At 41.9% G+C, this 22,819-nt stretch overlaps 1 protein-coding gene across 1 annotated transcript in view; it reads left to right on the plus strand.

Moving 5' to 3' along the window:
* SNTB1 (syntrophin beta 1) overlaps window positions 1-22,819 on the plus strand; it is a 116,041-nt gene that overhangs the window by 58,058 nt on the left and 35,164 nt on the right. Inside the window, exon 3 of the mRNA XM_055705629.1 lies at window positions 15,223-15,430. Coding sequence (XP_055561604.1) covers window positions 15,223-15,430 — 208 coding nt within the window. The remainder of the gene's footprint in view (window positions 1-15,222; window positions 15,431-22,819) is intronic.

Genomic DNA, 22,819 nt, shown 5'->3' on the forward strand with positions numbered 1-22,819 from the left:
ATGGTGCTCTGGCCAACACATCAACGCAGTGAGGGGCAAGCTGACACAGGTTTGGGAAGCATGGGTGCTGGTGCCTGAGTCACGGTGGTGCTGGGTTCAGCTTTTGGGTTGTGGTAGAGAAACTCTTCAGTGCAGTAATTCAGCATTTTTATTAAGAAATAGAATCTTAGGGTTTTCTTTTCATCATGATTAAGTGTCTGCTTTTGAAGGAAAAGACACTGTACACACTAATTAGTTACATATTCCAGGCTGGCTTAATCAAATTCCACTAAATTGCATTTTTTTTTCTTACTTAATGAATATTATTTTAAGAATGGGCTGTTTTGTCCATGCAGTTCTGGGCAATAAAGTCAAGAATAGGAGAAAAGTTCCACTTACAAGGCATTAATGGGGAATTTCTGTGACTTCTTATCGTTTCTTTTTCATAATGTTAAAAATAGGATGAGCTTTTACCAGTCCTTATTTATAACATATGTGGAACAGCTGCACCACACCAGCACACTCTCTGATCCCTCCTCAAACAGCTGCTAATAAAAAAGGGACCAGTCAAGTCAGTAATACAGACTGGTTCTTCCATCCAAATAACGGCCTTTTTGTTTTTCTGTAATGTGCTGGCTTGCCCAGAAGCTCGGTGTAATGCCTTTGATTCTTGGCACTTACATATAGGCATAAATAAAAGTTAACATTTTCATTTGAAGAGAAGGATAAGAAAAAGGGGAGAGCAGAAGGGGGTTTGGGGAGAATGGACTCCCCTGTAATCTCTTGCACTGTAATTCAGAAACTTTATTAGTATCTCTGTAGTTTTCCTTCTTTCTTTTTTTTATATTTGTCTGACCTTCTTTTAAGGTTCCTCTCCCTGCTTTATTGTTTAGTATTGCTTTACTTCTGCGCTTTATCTCGCCAACTAGTTACCACCATGGTCAGTGGTAACTGACTACTACAGAAGTGCAACTGTAAAACAACAATTACCTTAGCAGTCTTTCTCAACTTTAAGTCAAGATGGTTATTGCTATCAGCCACTTTTTTTTCATTTATGTCTGTATAGTTTAAGATGTTGAGGTTTGACAGCTTTATCACTAGCCTGAGAGTTTGCTGTTCTTTCTGCCACGGAGTGCATTTTAAAAATACCTGTGCAGGTCACATTGTTTGAATCAGCTCAGTGTAATGATGCTTTACACCTGTTGGCTTAACTGTTTCAGCATTTCCTCCCCACCCCACCTTTTTTTTTTTTTCTTTTTTTTTTTTTTTTTTTTTGATCATATTGTAGTTCTCAGCTTCTGTCACTCTCCTGGTCCTCAGTTCTGTCTGAAGGCCCGGAGAACTGATTCAGAGGGACACACACACATTGCTCCTGATAGTTCTGTGATGGAGCTGACTTTTGAAGCGTGCTACGAATGTGTGTGTTCTTAGTTGTTACCAGGAAGTAATGTGTGGGAGGGTCGTATTGCTTATTGTCATGGTTTTCATATTTTTGTTGCTGTCATGTCCTGTGGAAAGAGTGACTTCTGATTTTTACTGTAGTCCAGCACAGTGCAGTGTACAGCCGAAGCTGTATTTTTCCATCCAAGCACACAGTACCTCACCATCATGCTAGCTGCAGTGTAATAGTAGAATCCTATTGATTCGCATCTTTACCTAATTCAAGGGGGTTTATCAATTTTGAATACTGGAAGTGATATTTCCCAGTAGAAATGCTGTTACAGTGCAGCAACCTTTTTCCCACTGGAATGTATCCCAAGACAGTAATCTGATTCTGCAAAAATAATTTGATCTTCTTTCACAGCAGAGCCCAAATCATGTCCTTACATGCTTATGACACTTCTGTTTCATAACCCAGTGACCTGACACACATAGATCTTATAACTGATGGTGTCACTTTGTTGGATGGCTTTAGAAGAGCACTGCTGACAGGCTGCCAAAGCATATGCTGGCCATAAAAGGGCTGCTTTGGGCTATAGCTGAACTAATTTTCATCTAAGATCAAGTGTGGACATCGAAAGCATGAGTTTTACACTGCAGATATTTCTGCAGTGCAGGCTGGAGATCATGTCATGGCAGGACTGTGGGACAAGGCTGAACTGGTTTGATGTTCAGCATGAGCAGATACCTATGTTAAAGGACCCAGAAGGAAATACCTGCTTGTTGGCACTGAATCGTCTCCAGTTCTTAGAAAGCTGGGATGAAAGGTGAGTTTCACAGGCACGGAGGGGGTTACCCATATGGTTTTCCCGCTATAGTTAGTAGCCTTGCATAGGATTTCTGCTTGTCCTTGAAGACTGGCCCTTGTTAAGAAATTCATAAGTCTGTATCTACACTCAGATGGTTTGGTAAGGCTGATATTTCAGAGCAGGAGTGAAGTTTGGTGCTTTTGGAGCCAGTGGCTATCAGCCGTCTCCTTCACCTAACCTGCCTGTAGGTTCACTCTGAAGGAGGTAGGGAATTGTCGTCTTTGTTGCCTGATTAAAAAAGCTGTAAGATACCAAGAAGAAGATTCTCAATACAAGCCAAACTTAGTGTGTAGGAAAATTATTTTAATAGTAAAAACATGGCAACTGGAGAAAAGATGCAGAGCTTAGTGACATCTGTGTCATTCTCCTCTAGATGCAGAGGCCATTGTTATATTTTAGACTGAAAGAAACCAGGTTAAAATAATTACTACTTAAATCTGTTGTTTGCCTGCATTTTTACTGATAAGTGTCCTTCTCAGTGGCAGCATTAAAGGTTAATGTCAGACCTCACAGAGGAGCATCCCATCCCAGTGAAGGGATGTACGGGACTAATAATACCAATAAGCAGTAAAACTTGCTGCAGTATAAAAACCTTTTCATCAATTTGTAGTAATGATATTAAGGAATAGGAGGGAAAAGAAAAAAAAAAAAAAAAAGGAAATTGGTTTCTGAGGTGGAATTTGTTGATGCTTTTAAAGTCTTGGGACATAATAAAAAGGTACTTCTGTACACCGCACAGGAGACAGTATTCCTTGAAGGAATGAGGCCATGCTGTGTGGACAGAAAAGGTTTTCTCATCTGCTTTTGAAATCACCCTAAAATCCTGCTTATGCTTCATTCAGCTAAACCCAGGAGATTTGGGCCTGATCCTGCCGGCACTTGGTATGCACCAATCACATTTTTCCAATGGCAGGAGTCCAGAGCAGCGTGATCCTTACAGCGAACTTCAGCAGGGAACCAGTCTTAAGGATTAAGTTACTCACTGGCAGAATTTGGCCTTCTGTTGGGAAAGGTTTCCTTTGGTTTTGAAGCTAGGAAAAATGAGCCAAGACAGATTCCCAGCAGCGTGGTGCTGGCTGCCAGCTGCAATGAGTGGTAGCATCGCAGCAAGCATGGGTGCAGTTCATAGACTTCACACTGAGGACGCACGGAGAAACAGATAAGGAACTTTCCTTTTCTCTTGTCCACTTCAGGGTTGGACTGAGAATTACTATCAGCAGGTAGAATTGAGCAGGTATGTTTTAAAGATGGCAGAGGAACTGGTGGGTATCCATGCATTCTGGGCTCTGCACACTGAGCTGCATTTGGGAATTTCCTGAGCTTCCCAGGATGACAGGGCAGTGCAAGACACCGAGATTCGTTTACTCCAAAGAGAACTATAGACTTAAGCTGCTTCATTACGTTGATTAATTGTTTTTTGGTTTTTGGTGGGGTTTTTTTTGCGTTGAGAAATACTGATTCACTGAAAGAAGTATTTGCAAGATTTACTGCAGTTGCTCCCCAAACTGGTTCCTTTTGCATATATTCTTTTTTAAAAAAGACTATTACATTATTTAATGTACTGTAATGTCAGTAGTGCCCAGAAACATGGTCAGTGAGGTTTAACATTTTGAATTGTAATTGGTGTATAAGCATGTAATTGATGCAAGCATGAAATAGCCCTGTGTGATTTTGAAATGACATTAAATATAAAAGAAATTCTGGTGATTTTGGATGTATTTACTTTTGTTACAATAAGGCATGAAAACAAAAGTAGAAGCTTCTTTAAAAACTGAGTTTCAACTACATTTAATATGACATAGTAAAAACTAGTCCTTGTGCCAAAAAACTTGAGCCATGAATACTGATGACAAATGTAAGAAGTTAGAAGAAGGGTGTGAAGATGAAATAAAAAGGCAAACATCTTTAAGTAGAAGTCAGGGATCTATGACACTAATATAGAAGAATACCGTCTGAAAATTGGCTTGCTGAATGTTTTTTCTGATGCATTTGCAGCTGTGAGGCAGATTTCTATAGGTGGCATCTGGAGTACAAGTAGAAACTCCATGCCTTTTCAGTAGAACTCTATAAAAGACGTCCACATGAGTTTGGGACATGCCAGAACTCCTAGTTTCACTACTGATCCACCGCACAACTATTTTTCTTTGTAAGATCTACAAGACTTGGCATGTTCAGACTGGACATTGGGAAGCATTTTTATACTGAGAAGGTGGTCAAACACTGGAACACACTTCCTAGACAAGTGGTCAATCCCCCAAGCCTATCAGTGTTTAAGAGGCATTTGGATAATGCCCTTAATAATGCTTTCACTTTTGGTCAGCCCTGAAGTGGTCAGGCAGTTGGACTAGATGATTGTTATAGGTCCCTTTCAACTGAAACAGGTCCCTTCTCTCCCGTCTCTCCTGAAGGAATGAAAGCCATTTAGTTCCTGCACCTCTTCAGGCTCATGCTGGTATAATGTAAAGGTGACAGAGGTGGAGGGGAGGCAAGTGTTAGGCAGTGGAGAAGAGTCTGGACATCTTGTTGATGAGAGCATGGGCTGGCTCATGCCTCCATCCTGCCTGTTCCCTGCTTGATAAACAGGTCTATATTTTGATGTTGCCAGGCACGAGCAACCACTGGTATACAAAGCAAAGGCTGGATTCTCCTTGAAGAACAATGTGGTTTGGGTGTGCTGTTTTGCAGACTGGTTTTTTTTCCCTACTGATGGAGTGGATCCCCCAAGTCACATACCTGGTGTGGGGCATGCAGAGGACAGGGCACTGCCACAGAGAATGCCCATCGTACCGACGATGAGTTATGGCTGCTCTTTGAGAGCATAGGTCCTGTTTATCTTGAGGTTTGCCTTTGGCCTCTTAAAAGGTAGTTTGATAACACTGGGCTCAGCCAGTGGCACTTCCTACTGGTAGAAGCACAGATCGAGTGAGGTGCTGAGCAAAGGCTGAGCCCTGGCCATGGGACTAAGGAGGTGATGAACCGTTTCCACCATTGCACTGGCACTGTTGCAGCATGCTGGAGCTGTGTCAGTCCTGGGTTGGACACCAGCAGTTCTGTGGGGCATCCTGGGGAGGTGGGAATCTTCCCTTCCTAATGGATGGTACAGATTTAGCAGGACTGGCCTCTGGTTTAGGAAACTTGGGTGGTTTTGCTGTTACCATGAGTAGGCGGGCAAAAGAAAGAGAAAGGACTTAGGCATGCATGGGGGATAGAGCAAAGGTAATGATACTATAACGGGTGCATTACCAGTATAAAAAAAACCTCTCCTTCACACCTTCCTAAGGAATTTGTGCCTTGCTCCTTGTGCTGTTATTGGGCTGCTCTCTGGCTGTAGACAAAAACCTCTGTGAAATGGGGAGACTACTTAATTCGCAGTGTTGTTGTGAGCTACAGCTTGAGATCCTTGGATGAAAGGCATATAGCACTTCATTATCATTATTGGTACAGACATGTTTTACTACTTGAATATGAATAAGTTCTTTGAAGAAGTCATTGAGCCTGCTGGAGTCAAAGTCCTGATTTATATCAAGAATTTTTGTTACTGTTTTTTTGTTGTTGTTGTTTTTTTCCTAGTGGGCTGTGTTTATTATCTGTTTAGATTACTGTTAAACTAGGGAAGAAATCAACAATTCAACATTAAAGCAACTTGAAAGGATGGAATTCAAATCCAGAAAAGAACAAAAATGATGATAATTAGGGTGAAACCCTGGTTGACTCTCCTGTCATCCTTAAACCACCCTGTTGTGCTGTGCTATCGCAGTGTGCCTGGTCTGTTATAGAAGGGTGATTTACTACTGTAAAGCCCTTTACCTCCTTGTCCACAAAGGGCTGTGAATTTAAGATCAAGGTGAATGTGCATTTTCAACCTTAATTCCCAACTATTTTACTGTTATGGATCTAAATCCCCCTTTTGTGTAAAGTTGGATGTTTCTTGTAATGTTCTTGTTTATAGTACTGTAATTGCTAATCTGCCCCCAAAATCTGCTCTTTACTGGAAGGGGTGAATAAGTAGGTGGCACTTCAAATTTATCTAGTGTTCTCTCTTTTCAAGCTGAGAGAAGTTAGGTGATATAGTTAAAAAGGCGTTTGCAGCATCCCCTTCAGTATGCTGAGGGTAAGAGAGGGAAGAGGTTGGGGTGTAGGGGAGAGGAGTGGAGTGGTGGGATGGATAAATGGCTGGGAGATGGGAAGGCCTCCTCCTCCTCCTTGATACATTAACATGTCCTCACTAAATATTGCATGGCTGTGGGACCCTCCTTGGTAGCCAGGGTCAATGCATTCAGAGCTAGGGTTGTCAGATTAGAGACCTGTAAAGCTGTATTTCTTATAACAGAATATTGGGGCAAATAATTAACTGCTAGAATTAATAATTGGTGGGCTTGGCTGTCTGACAGTCCTCTATCATCTACATCATCTGCTTTTTGGGTAGCTCTGGAATTGCTGGTGCATTTTGGAAGCAGTCATCTGTCTTGATAAGGGGCAGTTTTCCAACCTTGTAGGAGCTGGAGCTCTGAAGCCTCTAGGCAGAAAGGGTGAATTTTGTATTTTGGTTTTTTCATTATTAGGAATAGTTATTTTCCATCATTTGTGAAACTTTCCACCAGCCAAACAGGTCACCAGTTTTTCTCTGAGTCATATGAATTTATGTCTTAACCTCAGTTTCTTCTCAACCGTCTTGGAAGGCCACTGAGATCGAACACCTCTGTAGGACTGTCCCTTCTGTAGAGAAGAGAATTTTGGTCTCTTGAGTCAAATCACCAGCTAAGCTTTTTGAAAGAAAAAAACAACCCACCAAACAACCCAAAGGCCATTTTCTGCAGAGCAACTTCAAGGGTATTTGTTTACTCAAACGCATTGGCAAACTAGGTTGAACTTCAAATGTTAATTTACTTTTATTTACTTCAGGTTTAATTTTTTTTTTTGTTAAATCTTGTTAAAGTGTCTTTCTAATGCCCTAAGGACCTGCTGTAGTCTCTGGGCAGCAGTTTGAGAAGCAAATCGCTGGGGAAATGTGCCAGGATCTGGGGACACAGTGGAAACCCCTGAGTTTTCCTTCAGGGTGTTTGAGACACCAGTATAGAACTGGTTAGTTATGGCATGTTGTGACTGACCTTCAATCTGTGCAGGTCTTGGTGAGTCTGGGATTAGTCATGTCTCATTTTCTTGAAAAACAAGTTGCATATTTTCCCCTGATATGATGACATGGTGCTTTCTTCCCTCCCCATTCTTCTGGGCCCAGGCGGGTGAGTTCCTGGTGTCCTTCACATCTCCCCCTCAAATCAAATAAGAATGGGCAAACCTCCTACATGTGTTACTCAAAAATGGTGTCTGTGCATGCATGCAGACATGTGAGTATACATAAAACTTTGCATATGTGTGTGTCTATGTGTGAACAGGACCGAATGTGACCTGACAGGAGTAAAATGTGTCATGTGGGTGAGTGGGTGGCAAGGAAGGATGTGCGTGGTGTGGAGGTAACAGTAACTAAGGCTGGCAAAACACTTTCAGCTGGATTTTTGATTAAGAAACTTCTAACCAAAGTCTTTCTTTTCTGTGAAAATATTTGAATAATGAGTTAATGGAGAAAAAGAAGATACGCTGGTGGCTTTTTGTTGTATTTTGGGGTTTTTTTTCAGCCACTGCTTGAGTTAGGGGAGTTTTGAAAAAGTTAATGAATTTTGGATGGAAGGGAGGGGAACAAATTAAGAAAAGGTGATAGAGAAAGAAGCCAAACGATGGACCATGAGAGTAAGAACTGCAGCAGGCATTACTTGGTGAACATTTTTTTTTTTTTTTTTTTTTTTTTTTGCAAAAAAGAGAGAGAAAAATCAAAGCACTGAAGAGGTGGTGAAAGAGAAATGCTCCAAGAAATGTGTCACACATTAAAGGGAAAGGAAGAGCAGAGTGAGTGCTGCAGGGCAGGACACAGGAGGAAAACAGTTAATCATGTTTTATGTGTGTCTGTATGTAAAGGTATGTGAAGTGCTAACATCCAAGCTGCTGCTAAACAATACTGGAGAGCAATTTTAACACCCCTGAGATCTGCCAAACAAAGAAAGTTGATATGCAAAGGTTTCATTTCCTGCCATGCTCCTCATTCCCACAGTCCTCGTGTTATGGCTTGGAGTTAGTGACAAACTCGAGACCTTTTTTCCTGCCTGGCTGTTGTTCTGTGCTCAGCGCTGTGCTTTCCCTTGCTTATCAGCAGGTGTGCAAATTGGATTTCAGTCTTACAGCTCTGATCTGGCCTGACCTGCTGTTAATCAACGAGCTAGATTTTCAGCAGATGTATTCAAAGCTGCTCCCTCCTGCAGCTTGCGTAGTTACTTGTATGGCAGCAAATTGCAAATTACAGCCACAGCATGAGCCTTGTGTAGTGGGCTGCTATCATAGGTGCTCCAGCTCAGTGTTGGTAGGTGCTGAGGCTGGGCTTTAGTGCTTCAGTTGTACATGCAGTCATTGCCATTTTAATACCTTGGGCTTGCTTCTAGCTTTCTCATGCATTTCTACCGATGGAAATTCCATTTTTCTGTAATAGGAATCAGGGAGAGTTAGCTGAAGTTAATACTTGTTCTCATGACTTTTCCATCAATTTCTGAGTCTATTCAATGGGAAGATGCGTTTACTGCCGGTAGTGAAAGTGCCGGGAGGTGACCTATGCCCATTGTCCCTGAAGGGGCTGGCAGTATCTCCAGGAGACTGGCTTCCAGGTCGTGCTCTCTCCCCAGCATTCAAAGGCCAACAATTGATCCAGAAGGAATTTTTGGTTTTGTTGTTGTGGTTGTTGAACAGTCTAGTTTCTGTTTTGCTTCACTCCACCACTAAGCACTGATCCCTGGGATTTCTTGGTTACAGAAGCCAAAAATGAGGTGTATAAAGTAATGAGACATTGAGAGACATTCTGCTAGATGAGGTGGACCTGCTGTTTGTCTCTTCCGGTGACACTTTCACCCATGACAATTTGTCTGAAAGACAAAACTGATCTGTCAGCAGCCCTACTCATTTGTCCCATTTCCCTATTAGTGTTCATCCATGCTTGTGAATCATGTCCACTTCTTTCTCCTGGGTCCTACTACAACACTGCCTACCAGCAACAGCACCAGTGGTGTTCCTTCTTGGAAGACATCTAATCCTCCTCCAAGTCCATGATCTCTTATTTATGCAGAAGCATGAGACTCTCCACTGTCTTCTCAATCTGAAGGGGTCATTTACCACTATTACCAGCTACAGTAAGTTGCTTTTTGCTTAGCTCTTGCAGGTCCAGCTGCAGAAGGTTTGCTTTGCTGTAGAAGGTTCTTTGAGGTTGGCTGTAGCTTTGCTAGAGGTGCAGATTGCTTTTGTGGCCAAAACAATTTTTTCCCCCTAGCATTAATATACTTTCCCTCTTGCTGTGGCTGAGTAACTTCAGGGAGCTGTGATCAATGTAATGACCGCACCAATCACAACATCTTCTGGTCTTAAAGTTTCAGGCAGCATCTTTTAAAGGTTAAATCAAATTCCCACCATGTTTCTGAAGTAATTTCCTGCAAACCCCCCCCCCCCCAGTAACTGAACTCAGTGTTCCTTGAAACAGCACTTTTGTCATTGTTTGGTACTAAATCCACTGTGAAGATGGCCGGACTGTGTATTCCTCCGTTACCAGTATTCAGCACTATTACAACCAGACTATAAGAGAAAAATTCAAGAAAGAAAAAGATAAGAGGTGCAATGTGGGAAAGAGTTCTGCTCCTTAATATCCATAGACACTTAAAAAACTATTACATTATTTTTGTAGTTGTTCTGTTGTTCTGGGTATATAATGCAGTGTGTGCTGTGCTCTGCAGATCAGTTGGAATGAGTACATGGTGGTGTGACCAAGTCTGTTACAGAGCCAAACCCCTTCCTTACTTGCATGCAACACAACTCTGCTGATACCCCTTTTATTAAAGCCCAGCTGTTAGTAAATAAAAATGAAATCAGCTGTGACAGCTTATTAATGATTTATACACCCTCTGTTCGGACATCAGTCTAGTCCAGCTCCCAAGCATCGATGTTGTATTTACAATGAGATACAAGTATCCATGTTGTATTTATTGCTCTAAGTTGAAAGTCAGCAAGTAACTGTTAATACAGCCTGTACACTTGTGATGGTGAGGGGACCGACAGACTTTGGTAATTAAGTGGGATTTTTCTATGCCAAAGAGCCAAAGAGCAGCTGCTTGGTAAAATTGCTTTCACCTCCATTTAGGTGCATCAGATCAAGATGCTTCTTCAGTGTATGCTCGGGAATTTGTTGCAAGACTAAAAATCTCTCTATGCAATATTTTCCTTGAGGACTAAATCCAAAGTTTCTGTTGCTTAATTTCAATGTATTTTATTCCTGGTTCATCTCCTGATGCTGCTTGTAGAATTGAAAAAGAGCCCCAACAGGGTTCTTTACAACAAAACCTACAACTATGTAAATATAACCTCTGACTGTGTTCCTCTAAATCCCCCCCCCCTATGCTGGAAAGGCTCCTGTGTTTGTACTCTCAGAAATCAACAAAATTACTTGCCATGTTTTCATGTGCAGAGAGTGATGGAGAAGATGAAGTGAGCATTTGGCCCTCGATCCCTTTTTAAGTTTGCAGAGTCAGTGTCTGAGTGTTTTGTTCCTTGCTATGCCAATGCAAAATCAAAATAGCGTGCTGGACACAAATAACTCAGGCTCCAGTTTATCATTAACTTCAAGGGATTTTCTCCACGCTTTAATCAGTCACTGAATGCATAATCTGACCCGGGAAGAGGCATGAAGTGTAAATCAGTGCCTGATTTGGTCCTGAGCCAATGCTGGTGGGAGAAGTGCCTTTCAAGAGATTTGATAGAAGGTATTTCTGAGATAATGATCACTCCTACAGAAAAAGGCCTTATCAAATGTGGAATGAGTATGGCCTATCAAACATTTGCTTTCAAGTTCTTCTGATCCTCTGCAAAGTAAAAACTGATGATGAAGTGAGGGAGGAAGTTTTGGCCTCGTACAGGCAAAGTTACAGCATTTGGAGGCGCCGGGTTTTGCGTCACCCCTGTGTTCTGGGGGTAGAGAAGGGGATGCTAGAAACACTCTTCAGCTCAGTGGGACTCTGAGAAGGAGAGAGAAAATTACTCTTTTATTATAAGGTTTGCCAAATGATCTCTGAGAAAATGTGATATCATTCATATGCATTGCCAAGCTGGAGAGATGCCGCACATCTTGGCAGCCATCTAGAGCTAACATATAATTCCTTTGGGTTGGTACGGGCTTTATCAGAAACAGCTCCATATGCGGTATTTACATAACTGTGGTGGAGTGTGAGAATAAACACAGCTGTGGCATTGCCCTAAATATTTCAATTCAGTGGGGAATTAAGAGAACTTTATCACTGAACTGCAGATAAACAGAAGTCAGTAAGCGGTGGTCAGTTTAGCCAAGGAACAAATCAAAGCTACAATGACTGGACTGCTGGAAACATTTAAAGTGCTTTAGTGTGGAGTTTACTCAGGTCACTGTTATTTTTTTGCTTTTCAAAAAATATGGAAATGCCATCAGTCAGCTGTTATACAAAAAGCATCATCCAAATGGACTGGTGAATCAAAGCAGCGTAGGCTGAAAGGCAGAAAAGGGAAAAATTTATAGGGATGCAGTGCTTTCAGCATCTGATTGTAGTCAGAGCCCATGGGTTTCCAGGAAGATTTTAAGTTTCTTGTAGTATCTCAATCCCAGTTGACTGCGGAGACAGGAGTTGTGGCTTTTTAGTGGAAATCTGCAAGCCTGGTTTCCTAAGGATAGTTTAGTGCCCAGATCTTATAGCAATAGCCAGTAGCAGAGTTCAGACAGTTGAGGATTTAGACTTTTGTCCTTAAGGGATGAATAAAAAAGGTGCCCTACCTAGCAGCTTGCATAGGAACGATGCTTGCAGACATATTCTTCAGGCTAGACCAGTGCTGTGGATAAAAGGATTCAGTTTTAGGGCTGTCAAAGCAGCATTTATTCCTGTTTTGAACTCACTTTTGAGAAGTGTAGCATGTATTGTCCAATGTTCCTGTCACTCAGCTCAGGGAGTGAGGTAGACTTTCTGCAGTTGTTAGCGCATCACCATCAAACTTTGATGACTGACAAGCAGTCCTGAAAATAGCCCCATTAGAAATCACTGAGGGATGATATTTTAAAAGTATTTTTGCAAGCAGGGCTTAGTATGTGTGTGCGTGCGCATATCTATACTAGAATATATACACTGATATCAGAGTAGGATGTGTATATATTACAATATGCATAGTTTAGAACCCCTGAAACAATTGTTAAGAGCTGTCTAAATGTTCATTATTTTAGGAGACAGAACTGTTGTACAAATACATAAATAGCCACCATCAAGGGAAATAACTTTGATGAAGGCCCAAGTAGCAAAATACTTGTTTGTATGTTAATCCATTTGCTAAAGTAAGAGTTTAAGAGTTTTCCAAAATGGAGGGCAGCGAGTTGCCATTTGGAAGCTTTTCCAGCTCTAGATAATTTATTTTTAAAGTTTTTAAACCAAAGCCTGCTACAGTTCTAACTTAAAAAGAAATTACACAAGTTAGCTGCTGTTCCTTTGCAACTGAAGAAGCAGCACATTCTTCTGAGTCTTCATAGTCTTTTTTTCAGTGCTTTGTTTACTGCACAATACACGGTGACTTTGAAGGTGAGAATTCCCTTACAGAAAACACAGCTTTTGTAAAGAGCATTGTTTCATGCAATCCATACAGTGCGTTAACATTTTTCAAAAGCAGCACAATACTGCTGTGCTGTCCAAATAAGCTTTGTCTTTAAAGGAAGTATTAAAATGGGATGTAGAGTGCAGAAAATCCTGAGTGCTGGTTCCCTGCCTTGTCTGGGTTATACACTTTTTCACTTTTTCAGTGGTGAAATGGGGATGCTGTCACTGACCGCATTTATAAACTGCTGTGAGATCTCCTGCAAAAAAGTGCTCAGTAAGTAATAAACAATGTTGCACTGATTGCCACTATGTACTTTGAAAATCCAAACCTGTACAGTTTGTTTCTATTGATAGCTGCCTACAAGAACAAGTTCAAACTCAAGTTCATACAGCAGTGGGAGAGCAGTGTTTCTGATGGGAAGACAGACCAGGGTGTGTAGCTGTGCTTGAATGTAATGATCATTGGATGCAAAGGGCTAAATCATAACTTTAAGGAAGATGGCTTTTTTTTTTGCTGTTCAGAAAAAATAAGTGTGTGATTTGGAACATGCCTGTCTATATAGTTTTCTTGTTCACCAGACCTGCATCATCTGACAAGGAATTTTCCTTGTGGTACCTGAAGTTGAATCCTTGGTGCATCCTGGAGCGGCTAAATAAAAGCCTTTATTTTCAGACAGTGCTGAACTCCAGCAGCTTTACTGAGGAAACATGCATTATTGTGTTGGCTCAGCAGTTTCTGAAAAATCAACCCACTCTTTAAGCTATCCAAACAGTGATTTAGGACCCTGAACAGTTCAGCTGCTGAGTCTGGAAAGTCATGACCTTTTCTATCTTTAGAGCGATGTCTACGTGGAGACCTCCCCTTCCCAAAATGGACAAACATGAGACCAACAATCCTCGCTCTCTGAGCCCTAGAGAGCTGTGCAGGTCGAGTCATCCTCTGTTCTGGATTCTGTTCTGATTTAACCAATTAATTAAAATCTCTTAATTGTTAGCTAAGCTTCAAATTGCAGGATTTTATAATTGTGTAACAAATATTTGCTTTACAGTACTATTTTGAGCCACAACCTGAACAAATTCCACTGAACTAATTACTTTTCTGTTACAGAAAGGAATCGTTGTGCGTCCCAGAGATCGGGCAGCAGTACACAGGACAGAAATATGTGTTTAGGCTCAGATCCCAGGTTGAATTTGCGTGGGTAACATTCAGGGGCAGGCACTGTACGTGTGTAATGAAAAACTACAAATGTGACGGGGAGTTGAGCGATGGGCAATGACCAGGGCTTGGTTTTGTAATTGCTACATAAAGATAAACCAGACTATTACTTTGTGGGTTATTTAACAGATGTTCAAGTAAAAGTGGCCCACAAAGCTATAAAGAGCACACAAGGCCTCACTAATAACTAATAACTTCACTGAAAACAGAGCTGAAAATAGCTGCAGCTGTCTCTCAAAGCATATTTGTTTTGTTGTTGTTAGCAAAGGTGTTGGCACAGGTCCCATAACCGCGATGGACAGGATTCATTTTTCCTGAAAACTGTGTTGATTTGTGCTTTTCAAACCACAGTGGTGGGGTGGAAGCCTGAAGGATTGTCTAGTAAGGATGTTTTTTTGGAAAAAAACCATCTTTCTCCACAGGAGTGTGGAAAACTGTAAAAGATGCCTGCCAGAAGCAATCATATGGTTGCAATTAGCACTTTCTTGCTGCCGCTGTTAGCAGGATCTAAATGGAACACTGAGGATGTTGTTAACTCCTGGTGAAGGACAATTGTCGTGGGCTTCTGGTTGATGCTTACTGGTGTCACTGAAACCACAGCACAGTCCTAAGAAAACTCCTCCATTTGGGATGAAGGTGGTTTTCATTTAGCTCTGTATGTGTAAAATAAACAGACTGAGAAGCTCTGGGTGTACCATGATATCCAGCTAAAGAAGGCATCAGATTATCCCTGGCTTCTCCATCTGCAGTCATCTGTTGGGCAGTTCTGGGTGGTTGCCATGTTGGTGAATGTTAACGGGTTAATGCTCTTCTTGCCTTTATATTTGAAACTCCTTGACATGCTAGATGTGGGGCTGCATCTGCATCATCAAATCACCTTCTCAAGAATTTTACCATAATGCCAGTACAGACCTGGCTTCAGTTAAGATGATCCTACTCTAGTCATGTGTTGTAAAGGTAAGTTTTTAGTGCTAGGTCTTGATGTTAGTATCCTTCTTGTTAATTCATTGCTAACACTAAGCGAGGTAATAAATTTAGCTGCATAATGGTATCTGAGTGAACGTGTTTTCCCCCCCCCCCCCCATTTTTCTAGACTTATTGAAGTTCATTCACCCGATGCCAAGCACACCGTGGTGCTCAGGAGTAAGGATTCAGCTACAGCCCAGGCCTGGTTCAATGCCATCCACTCCAGTGTCAATGAGCTCATCCCCAGGGTGATTGCAGAGGTCAGAGACCAGCTGGGTAAAACAGGGATTGCTGGAAGTCGAGAGATCAGGCATCTAGGCTGGCTTGCAGAAAAGGTAAAGAAAACATTCTTATTTTCATTTCTAAGCTCTCTCTTTCTCCCTTTTTGTTCCTGAATTTAGCCTTGTCTGATAGTGGAGAGGTTAAACGAGGTTCTGAATTTTGCTTTAGCTTTCCATTAAGACTTTTATTTTCCTAACATGCCAATTTTTGTGCTTTTTAAAAAAAAAACTCAAAAAAACTAGAAGGTCCCCATAGTCTTCACTTCTGTATGCAAGTTAGCAAAGACTTTCCTGGGAGATCAAAAGTCTCATCATCTGTCAAGTTCAGGCATGGGGCACGAGTCACAAAAACTGATGCCAGCCTCAAGCTCCCCTGCTGTTATGTCTCCTGTTCACTTATGTGAGTTTTCACCTTCCTTCTCCCAGCCTGGGGGATAACCAGTTACTTGGTCCGTGATCCTCGCTCTGCTATGCCTGGCTGCAGAAGCTGAGCATGGTCTGGAGCACGAGGTGGTGTCCCTGCTGCGCCTGGGAGCTTGTTCTTTAATTGTAACCCTGCATTTGAGCTGAGCTTTATAGAAGGCTGAGCTTGCAGTTGCAGCTCTTACCCCGTGTCGTGCACAGTTTGAGTCTCAAAATATTTTATGCCACAAGGGAAACCTGGTGTTCAGTTTGAAAGTAGTTTGGGATCTATTGACCTGTGGAAAACTGACCCATGAATGCACAGGAATGGTATCAGTATACAATCTGGTTTTAAATCAGTAGTCTCAGAATTTGTTTAGGCACTACACCAACTTTTAAGTATGGATTTGCTATGGTAACAGTGTTAGGATTGTGCGTAGAATACCTCCTATCCAGATACTGCCTGGGTGGCTGTTCAGAGCATCTCTGCCTCTCCAGCTGGGATGCGTGGAAAAATGGCCACTAGGTACAGCACCCAGCACAGGTGTGGAAAGCTGATTGTGACTGCCCTATAAAAAATACTGTATGTTTTAGCTCTGTGTGGGATTTTGCAGATGCAAATATGGGGGAGACAGGCACAGGTGCCGTATATCTATCTAGCGTCCTTTAAGAATGCACACCACTAATTTTTAGCAAAATGTGGGTCAGTCCACACCACTTGTAATGAGGCAAAGATTGCAAAACCTTTCAGGCAGATTTGATATGTCTTCCTGTCTGTCCCTCCAGGCTTGCAGGGTGAGGAGGACAGCACAATTCTGTGGCTTAGTGCGGGAAAGAATGTAAAAAATTGGAGGAATAATTGGGGGTTAAAACAGCAAAGCGTTGGTAAATAAATTTTAACATATCTATATATATATGTATGTTATATGCTAAAATACATATATATAAATTATAACATATTTGTATAGCCGTGGGGTCTTTAATCTTGTATTCCCTTTTGTGTCTGTTTCTATAAACTTACGAAATGCTGAATATAAGAGGCTATTTCTGTTGTAAAATCCTCTCCTCTGAAAGAGTAACTGCTCTGTTAGCAGATCATGTAGCGCTTATATGTAATATATTCACAGGTCATTTCAAGTGGATACATGGCGTGCTTCTGGTTTATGAATTTCCTCTCTTTACAGTTAATACACAATAGCCTGTTGACACACCTCTTTCTCCTCTTTTTTTTTGCCTTATGGACTGAGATCTTATTTCATGTTACTCAGTATGGACTGGTTCAAGGTCCTTCTGAAATTAGTGGTGAAACTTCTGTTGCCTTTAATAGAGCCAGGCTGCAGTTCTGTGCACGTTCCAGTGTATTTTCAGTGGCTGTCATCAGGAATTAGCCTTGAGAGATTTGCAGTGACATTACTACCCAAAGGCCAACATGTTTTTTACACTAAACTAACCATCCAGAGCTGTGCCATAGTAATGGAGTGAGGTAAAAAGTTCCCAGCTTCTTACCGTATTGGAGACCTGTTGAAAAGTAGATAACATCACTACATATGGTAAAATACTATGTGAAATTGCTTTTATTTTGTTACCGGACTGTGGGCTGTAAAGCCTGGTTGAAAGAAAGATAATCTGCAAGGCCAGAGAGGAAGGTGTAGATACTGTATATATGCAAACAGTATATATACTGTTTCAAAGGAGGAGTTTAAAGCAGTTGGGTGAAGTGCTGATTACAGGGTATTTGCTAGATGCTCCCCATGCAAAACCTGATTTTGCCAGTGGGGGGGAGATTAAATTCTGCAGTGACTTTTGGAAGCATGCAGGGAGTACCTGGGTTGTGTGCTGGGTTGACCCTGGCTGGATGCCAGGCACCCACCAAAGCCACTTTATCAGTCCCATACTCACCTTGACAAGGGACAGAAAATATTATGAAAGGCTTGTGAGTAAAGATAAGGACAGGGAGAGATCACTCACCAACTATCATCATAGGCAAAACAGACTTGACTTGGGGAAAAAAGAATTAAATTTATTACTAATGAAAGAGTAGGGTAATGAGAAAATTAAACCAAACCTTAAAACACCTTCCCCCCACCCCTCGCTTCTTCCCAGGCACAACTTCACTCCCAATTTTCTCTACCTTCTACCTGCCAGTGGCAGAGCAGGATGTGGAATGGGGGTTGTGGTCAGTCCCTTGTGCTGTCTCTGCCACTCCTTACTCCTCAAGGGGAGGGCTTCTCACACTCTGCCCTGCTTCAGCCTGGGATCTCTCCCACAGGAGACAGTCCTCCATAAACTTCTCCAATGAGAGTCCTTCCCAGGGGCTGCAGTTCTTCATGAGCTGCTCCAGCTGGGTCCCCTACAGGGTCACAAGCCCAGCCAGCAAACTTGCTCCAGCCTGGGAACCTATCCCCATGGGTCCACGGGTCCACAGGTCCTGCCAGGAGTCTGCTCCAGTGTGGGGATTTCCCATTGGGTCATATTCTTCTGTGGGCACCCATCTGCTCCAGCATGGGGTCCTGCATGGGCTGCAGGTGGATATCGGCTCCACCGTTAACCTCCATGTGTTGCAGGGGGACACCCTGCCTCACCGTGGGCTTCACCACAGGCTACCAGGGGATCTCTGCCCTAGCACCTGGAGCACCGCCTTTCCCTTCTTCTTCATAGACCTTGGTGTCCGCAGAGCTGTTTCTCACATAGTTTCACTCCTCTCTCCAGTTGCAGTTGTACAGTTTTTTCCCCCCTTCTTAAATACATTATCCCCAAGGTGCTACCACCATCACTGATGGGCTTGGCCTTGGCCAGTGGTGGGTCTGTCTTGGAGCCGGCTGGCATTGGCTCTGTCAGACATAGGAGAAGCTTCTAGCAGTTTCTCACAGAAGCCACCCCTGTAGCCCTCCCACTGCCAAAACCTTGCCATGCAAACCCAGTACCACCAGCTTTCTTCTCCTGGGATGGACTTTCTTTCTACAACCTTACCTGGTTGATTTCTAAACATTGGAGTTCAGAAAGAGACCTCATTATAGTAGCCAGAAAATAAAATATGTGCCTTATATTACTATTATTTTTCTTCTCTTTGATATTTTGTGGCATATCTTGCTATTTTCCATGGACTGCAGTGGGAAGAAATCTGAACTCTGTTTTGAAAAGCATCTTAGACTGTAGCTTTTAAGACAGCTTTTATGGCATCCCATTATGTTCCTTACATAGCATATCCTTACAGTGAATTCTCAGTAAAATGGAACAACACTAAGTAAGATGAATTCCTCTGCTTGTTTGGGGAATGCAAAATGTAATCCCATAGAAAGTTCACTGTAATTTGCTGTGATTACTCTCTGCTTTCATTAAGCTGTTTCCTGGTTTGACATTTTTTATGTCTCTGCTCTAAACTTAGCTCTAAACTTCAACCTTTATGGTACTACAGAAATAGATTCATTAGCGGAGCCTCCCTCGGGTGGGTAACATTAAAATAAATAGTAGGTTATCTAAGGTACTAAGGAATGGCATGCTAACAGGATTCTTCCACCTTCACTGAACTTCCCTGTGAAGATAGCCCTAAGTTTGTGTCTTCGGCGTGAAACATCCATCTCACAGGTCCACCATCAGGTCCCTGGCTGTGCCTTGCAGGGGATGAGCAGTGAGGGTCTCTCTGCAGGTAAAGGAAAGGGCTGTGCATCACTTTAAGAAAGAAAATGCTCACTGTGGTGAGAATGGTAAGGAGAAAAACAGCCAGAAGTAGTCATTAGAGATGCTATATTCTCTCTTTTATTAAGGCACTAACCTTGTCCCGATCTTGACCTTATGGGAAGGGTGTCTGAGGCCAGACAAGGATTAGGGAGTCATATTAGTCACCAGCGTCCTAAAACTTTTCTGTAACTAAAGGAAATGGCAAGTACCTGTTTGTAATGAAGTGTGTGTTCTCCGCATCACCTTTTCTTCCTTGTATTTATCTTTTCACTTCAGCAAGACCTGTGGGATTAACAAGCATGCTAAGTGGGAGGGAACAGCAATGTGTGGGTTTTAATCTTTCCAGGTATTTCCTTTTTTTAATGCTCCCTGTAAAGATACTTTAGTGACCAAATGAATAAAAAAAAGTTAGTAATGTCGTCCTAACTGAGGAGCTTTTCCATGTGCGTGTTAATTTCCTCTGTTTTTCCAGGAATACTTTCAATTCTTGTAGAAATGTCTTTTCCACCTCTCTTTTCCACCACTTTTATATAGTTTTGCACATCCTGTGGATTATAGAGAAGCTGAAACAAGCATCGCTGCTTTTCTCCTCATGCTTACCCACCTACCGTTGAGTTCCTTCATGAGTAGCAAATTTGCTCTTGTGCTGGACAGCTAAAACACTGAGGAAATGGTAGTTTATTTTATCACTCCGTAACATTTGCTGTAGTAGACCAAGATACTGTTGGCAAAAGCTTTATCTACATTTTTGCCTCTTCAATGCAAACACAAAAAGGTGTTCTGGCAAAAGTGGTTTTGCAAAGGTAGCTTTTGCCAATTCAGCAGTCAGCCGCACGAGCAAAAGTATGACTGGTTTCAGGGGAAGCTGAAGCTGTAGCCAGGCACCAGGCTTGTAGCTGGGTCAGTTGGGGGGGGGGGTGGGGGGGGTGGGAATTAAATGAAATCCCAAGCTGTGTGTCTCCCCCTGTAAATGTAGGCTTGGAGGAAAGAAAAAGCACTTCTGCAGCCAGAGACTGTTCTTTCTGGATGTCAAATATCTTACAGACAGTGCGCTATTTAAAATGATCTTAAAGCTCCTTCGAGAAACTTTAAAGTAAGAGTTGCTGAAAGTAAGTTGTCTTTTATAAAGTTGATATTTGAAAGTGAAGAAAATGCCCTTATGAGCTTTTCTCACTAGATCTTAACCCCAGAACTTGATTCCTGTTCACATTGCTCTGCCTGTGCAGGGCAAGTGTGTTGCTGCTCCCACAAATCTGATGTGGGGATCAGGGTGGGGGGAAACACCTGATTCTGGAGGGGGAATAACCAAAGTGCCATCGTAAATTGGAGTTGGTTTTCAGGTCCTGACACTATCTCTGAAATGCAAAGTGTGTCAATATATTACAAGCTGTTCGGTCTCCTCAAAACTTAGATAACCATATCATTGTGTTAGAGCTGAAGTACGAGGCAGGGTGATTTTCTTCGGTATCGAGCTGTATATTGCAGTATTATATTTATCTTCCTGCTCTTGCTCTAATTCAGAGAAGGTAGTGAAAACAGCAAGATTGCGAGCTGTGCAAGCTGTCCAAACAAGATTTAGACAAAAGACATAAGAGTGTATTTGAGGTTGTTTTTTTTCCCCAGTATGAAATGAAAATGTTTCTGTTTTACCATTTTCTTTGGAAGTATGTTCACTGGTTAGCAAAACAGGTAGACAGCAACAGAACTGTGTTGTTACTGTCATCACAGAAAAATGAGTTTTCAAAGAACAGGAGAGAAGCTTCAGTTTTAAAATTTTCTATTATTTCTAAATTGTAAGAACAAGCTTAAAATGTCTTTCATGTAGTTAGAACATTTTGCCTTTATTTAACATTGTGGTTATCTGATTTTAACCACCTTACTGTGAAGCACAGCAGCCGCTAGGCAGCATTTTAAATATCCTGGCACAGCCATGTCCGTGGTTGGAGCTGCTGCCGTCCCCCTTAGCTCTCTCAACTCTTCCATTGCAGTGGTGGCAGTGCTTGTCTGACCCCGAGCCAGATCGGATGGTGGTGATGGTAGAAAACTCATTACTTTTGGAGGGGTTGCAGGTTTTATGACAAACACAGATCCCAGTGCAAGAGTAGCGAGAGCCTGTGGCAAGGGGGAAGGGATTGGGAAACAGGGCTGCCTTGTTAGGCAGCATGTAACTCTTACTCTGGGCTAGCTGCCTCATCGGGCTGCACAATCTGAACCAGCAGCATCTTAATGAATAGAATCCAGGTTATACTAATCCCCAGGTCTGTCTTCTGTCCCTGAAAGCACCTGTGTGTGTTAAGGCTGAAACTGCAGCAAGCTTTGATTGTACAGTGTCTTAACCCCCAGTGCAAATCAGCGTATGGTTTAACCAGATAAATAATCTGCTAGAAACATGGGTGTTTGCTAAGGGATCTGTTACTCAAATGCCTGTGTCATTTGCAAGGAAATTACATTCCTGTAGTGTGGAGTCCTTTGCAATTTCTAGTCTCTGCAGGTTGGGGTTGGTTTTTTTTGGTTCTTTTCTTTCAGTCTTTATTTTCTTTACTAATTATCTAGGCATTTTGGAAATACTACCCATCCATAATGCCCAAGAAGAAGAGCAAGGCAATTTGGTCCTGGCCTCCTGTTTTATGTGAGTAGAGAAGGACTCAATTTCTCATATTGATAATATAACAGCTGGTCATAATCTTAAAATTGATCTGACCTTTTGGAGATTACACATACCTCAAACTGGAAAATCTTCTGTGTCCCCTAAATTAGAAATTGTACTTTTAAATCCCAGCTAATTACTTGCTGTGGAGCACTTGCATCCAAATGAAGAGTCCTGCTTTTGCCCTGTGTCACTTAACCTTGCAGCTTATTAATTCTGGAACTTATTTGTTTGCTTTGTAAAACACCACAACAGAGCGCTTAATTACATTAACAGTCTTCATTATCTGAGATAACGATCAGCCTGTTTTTAGGAAAGACGTAAACCTGAAATAGCATGAAGAGTAATTTCCTCTCCCAGCTTCAGCAAGGTTCCTCCACAGGCCACTTTTATCAGCAGTAACATCGTTCTCTTCTTGCTTTAGGTGCCTTCAGTAAATGGATCTATTAAGGAAAACTCTGGCTGAAAACAGCCATTTCATTCACCATACTGTTTTTAACGGCTTTGCCAGTCTTTATCCATAACACACGTGCTATTTCTTCCCGTGCCAGTGAGAACTGAGCAAATAATAAATCTAACTCAGGCAGAAGTGCTCAGTACAAGGTATTGGAAAGAAGAGTACGTGTAAATAAATCATGAAAAATTTCAGGAATGTGATAGTAAATGCATGAAGGATCTGAGCTCAAAAGTCTGTATTTCTGTAGTAGCCTTCAGGT

The sequence above is a fragment of the Falco cherrug genome, chromosome 3 (genome assembly GCF_023634085.1).
Source record: "Falco cherrug isolate bFalChe1 chromosome 3, bFalChe1.pri, whole genome shotgun sequence".
NCBI classification, from domain to species: domain Eukaryota; kingdom Metazoa; phylum Chordata; class Aves; order Falconiformes; family Falconidae; genus Falco; species Falco cherrug.